This window comes from Schistosoma mansoni, chromosome W (genome assembly GCF_000237925.1).
Source record: "Schistosoma mansoni strain Puerto Rico chromosome W, complete genome".
Classification (NCBI taxonomy): Eukaryota; Metazoa; Platyhelminthes; class Trematoda; order Strigeidida; family Schistosomatidae; genus Schistosoma; species Schistosoma mansoni.
The window spans coordinates 13,406,600-13,411,070 of NC_031502.1; the positions used below are offsets into that span (position 1 = coordinate 13,406,600).

Sequence of the window (4,471 nt, forward strand, 5' to 3'; positions counted from 1 at the left end):
AAAGTTGGATCAGCTGAGAGACCATCATTGCCAGGACTAACACAGGCCATCAAGCCTCCTGTCCTTTCCAAACTGAAACTGAAACTGAATTTGCCACTGACGAGGTCCTTATAGGTGTTTTGTCTGTAAAAAACTAAGTCCTGGTAGGTAACTCAACGTAAATTCCTATTTAAAATTATTTTAAGTACTACCACGATAACACCAAAATGCCGCGGAAACACCAGGGGTTGATTGTAATGCAGACTCACCCAGTTTCTTGTCCTTTCTAAACTGTAGCTGAGGATCATTTGAACAGTTAACCGTATGCTGTCGATATGAAACTGGCATTTGTTTGATGAGTTTTACAGTATCAAAGAGGTCATACTTCATTAATTTAGGTAACTGGATCAAATAAAGGTATCGGATTCAGTATCATTGAAAAGCTTTTGAAATTATACCACCCTACAAGAGAATGGGATGTGTTTCTAACAGGTAACTAGATATCAACTAATAACTTAGCAGCTCGCAACATTGGACTTGGTCAGGAAGCTGTGGAAAAGCTCAGTAACAAGGGTCTGGATGTTAAATTCCATCAGCTAGACATAACGGATCAAAATAGTCGAAAAGCGTTCCTAACGTTTGTGGAGAGAAATTATCCTAGTGGAATCAATATAGCAGTGAATAATGCTGGGATTGCCTACAAAGTCGTTTTATTATTTTAACATATCTCTGTAGGCTAACTGTCCCGTTCCATTTGGTAATCAAGCACGTAGTTTGATGAACACCAACTTTACTTCAACCGTCGATTTCACAGAAGAGTTCATTCCTTTACTAGCTGAAAATGCCAGGTACGTTATCAGGACCAGTTCATACTCTTAAGAGTCGTCAATATGTCTGCTACACTCTCTCTGTTCATGTTAAAGAAGCTCAGTAGTGATCTGTACGAAAAATTTGTCGGTCCTATGAACCTTTCTGAGTTGAAAAAACTTATGGTGGAGTTTGTAAGGTATGTCTTTACCGAAATACATCCCAAATTAAGTATTCTAGCGCAGTGATGCAACTGGCTTTTTATTATACTGTATGTAACATGGCCTCAAAATGATATGTTTTAGTTAATTCATCGCTGAGTAGTGACTGACTTCATGTGTGTTAAATCCTTCGTAGTGCTGATCGAATTCTATTGATCAGGTCACTAGTCTAAACGAATTGACGTTGCTTGAACTATATTGAGATGTAAGGTGGTATTTGGAGGTAGTTGACAAGAAACCCCGAACCTAGGTTTCTTGCTACGTGGGACCGTTCAAGATGGCGTGATGCTCCTTCGTGGATTCACTCGCGTGCTTCCTGGCTTCACAGTCCGAGACGTTAACACAGGTATATCCAGATTGCTTCTGGTGTTTCCAGTCGGCTCAAGTTTCTTGGAATAATGGTCAAGCTGGTACTTCATCAACATACTTTGCATAACTAGTCAAATTATGTTGTAAATCCTTCATTCTCAAGTCCTTACCACATCCCAGATATACTTTTAGCAGTGCTTAACGCATCAGTTGTTGGAATTAATTTATACTGTTAAATATAATAAGGTCTACCTGTTGTAAGGTCCTCCTCTTGGATGACCAATATCGCTAAGTTAGGTGGTCTTTGTTATCCTAGAATATATACATCGATAGTAGAATCAACAAGATATATTGTGAATAAACTGTAAGGTGATTCGAACTGCTGGCTGCCTAAACGTTCAGGCTGAATATAGATTACTCTAGGCGACTAGTGTAGTATTCTACTCGGCTCATCTAAAAAATTGGTTTCTAAGGTGGGAATATTTAATCCTGTTTTTTTACTTACTACGTAATACTACAGAATTTCAAGCGATGGGCTTTGGGGCTATGAGATTGATTGTAGTACAATGTCGAATTATCTAAGCCTCAAGTATATTTTCGGAAGAAAATCGTTCAAATAGAGCCAGTCTTACTTAATATATGTGGATCGATGGAAAACTTGTCTTTTGTATTTTAGCTCTATAAGAACCTGGTGCGTGCTTTTCCTAAAATATTGCAAAGTGTAGGTAAGTACAGCTGTCCACCAGTCGCATACGCTTACTTTGTATATGGCAGATTTTTTCAGGTTTACTTTTTTCTGTTGGATGTAAGTACATGTGCTTCCCTTTAAACTACACATTCTTGTGATGCTACTTGGCTAAATAGTCTGAAATGGCCGACGCTTGATTCGGATCCGTAATATAGAGCTCAAAAACTGAACATTTCTAAACTACATCACCGCTGCACAAACTGAAAGGTGTAAACTTCTGTTTTCAGCAGTCGGTGTATGTAGCTTCTGATCTGTACCTAGAAGCAGCTATCTTCAGTATTCTGCTTCTTAAATGTACTTACACTTGCAAATTATTGGTACCACTATTTCGAAAAATCACTATGGATCTGACTATTAAAATAGTATTTGCTTTCTACTTTATTTATTGAGCAACTATTTTCTTTTCAAATATAACATTAGATCTGCTGAGAATGGCACTTATTCTGAAAAAGGTTGGCCTTCAAATGCTTATGGAGTATCTAAAATGGGTCTTACAAAGGCATCTTTTATTTTCGGTGAAATGCTGAAAGATGATCCAAGAGGAATTGTGATAAATTCAGTTAGTTTGTTTTGTCGATATTGTGGTTTGTGTTGAAATAATGTCAGTAGTGTTTACAGTAGTTGATGTTCAGTAAATATTCCATGCTTCTTGTCATCGGTCTCAAAATTTAAACGTCATTCTGACTGCTATGGCAGTCAGGGGTTGTTGAAATATTATTCTATACTATATAAAGCCATATTAAGTATGTCACTCATCGCACTGCTCCATTGGCTAACAAACTACTGTCTCTTGGAAATATTTAATCCAGAATTCAACTGAACTAATCGAGGTCGTCCAGGATGCCATGAACTTGATTTGTATTTGTTATAATGGTTTAGTCGGTGCCTAGGAAAGATAATTGTCTCGGTTGTCAAAGGCTAAGAGTAATTAATTTGGTGAATGGTATTGTTAAAGTGATGATTCGAGAGTTTGTGATTGTTTGAGGGTGAATGGTTTTAATTTTCACATATCATTTAATAGTTTTGTTCGATTGGATTCCATTAATTTATCTTTGCATTTTCATCATTTTGACAGTGTTGTCCTGGTTTTGTTGACACTGATATGACTGACCATAAAGGAGTAAAGACAACGGGTGAAGGTGAGTGTATAACCATATATACATATATATGTATATATATAGCTGGTCGTTGCTTTTGGTCGACAGGACTCAAGAAAGAATTTATGGCACTGCTGAGGATTAAATCTGTTTTACTGTTTTAGGTGCTGATACACCATTCTATTTGGCCACATTACCTTTAGGATCAAAGAAACCAATCAATCAGTTTGTATATGAAAGGAGAATGGTTAAATGGTCCAAATGATCTTCACATAAATCTTATTCTACCGAGGTGTATGGACAGAATGTTGTTGCTGAACTTTCTTATCAACGTACATGGTGCTACCTACTTGTTTTGGTAGATTTCTTTAGCTACGAATCATACTGTTTCTTAATCTGATCTGTCCACGAATAGAATCGATTTCTACCTGTTACTATTATTATTATTACTATTATTATTGTTACTATTCTGTAATGTTCGGCTGTACCATGTGTTGTTGTTCAAAACATAGCTTCTTCGGTTTCTTTTAGTTTACTGGAATGTTTGCTTTGTGCATGTATTTCATTTTGGTCTGTTCATATGATTCGAACGTGTTTTCAAGTAATGAATGTTGACAACTTTTACTGTGTGCAGACTGTTTAGTGAGACAACTGGTGTTTTACTTTGCTCGAGTAAGTTGAAGCTGAGAGTGGATGGTTTATGTTTGAATCTGCCTGCAATGAAATGTATGACGATGGCAAACTGTTATGAACAGGTGACTTGTAATAGTTTATTCTGAATTGAAATAGATTTCTGCACAAGTTTTATTTCATTTGATGAAATGTTCACTCATTGTTCTTCAGTATATTTTGTAATTAGGTAATTTCGAGCAGCATTTATCCAACGAGTTTTCGTTATTCTACAATGGGGAGTAGTATGAATATTTCAGTTTTTCTAGAAAATTGATTTTAAGAATATTTGTAGGACGGGATGAGATTAGTTGGGTTTCTACGTAGTTTGTGGTCTTGGTTTTACAATTGAGTTTGATTTGACTATGCAGTAACCTATGTATCATATGTACATGAATGTAAATTGTCTGTTACTCATGCTCAGTAGTATACTTAGTTCTGATGGTCACAACACCGAAGTGGATTTTAACTTTATTTTATTTAAACACATTAATATTGGTACAAAGGGGCACCAGATACATATGCGTCACACAAATCTCATTTGATTTTTGGGAGGGCTGTGATACTGCCCAGGTGCCCTGACTGAAGCAGGTGGTTTTCTTAGGGGCCCACACCCGGAGCCTTTGACCTAAGGGTCTGAT

The 4,471-nt window shown here is 36.7% G+C and overlaps 1 protein-coding gene across 2 annotated transcripts; it reads left to right on the forward strand.

Moving 5' to 3' along the window:
- Positions 1 to 239: 239 nt before the first annotated feature.
- Smp_033530.1 (putative carbonyl reductase) lies at positions 240 to 3,967 on the forward strand (the record flags this gene model as incomplete). 2 transcript variants are annotated; one of them, XM_018788623.1, is made up of 7 exons in its annotated part: positions 240 to 329; positions 378 to 471; positions 502 to 827; positions 860 to 985; positions 2,485 to 2,623; positions 3,140 to 3,203; positions 3,326 to 3,967. In XM_018788623.1, the coding sequence occupies exons 3-7, from the start codon at positions 757 to 759 to the stop codon at positions 3,424 to 3,426; spliced, it is 501 nt and encodes a 166-aa protein (XP_018654147.1). In that variant the 5' UTR covers positions 240 to 329; positions 378 to 471; positions 502 to 756. The 2 variants fall into 2 exon arrangements, with proteins under 2 accessions (XP_018654147.1, XP_018654146.1); XM_018788622.1 differs by lacking the exon at positions 860 to 985 and having other exon boundaries at positions 502 to 683; positions 715 to 827; positions 3,326 to 3,426.
- Positions 3,968 to 4,471: the final 504 nt, after the last annotated feature.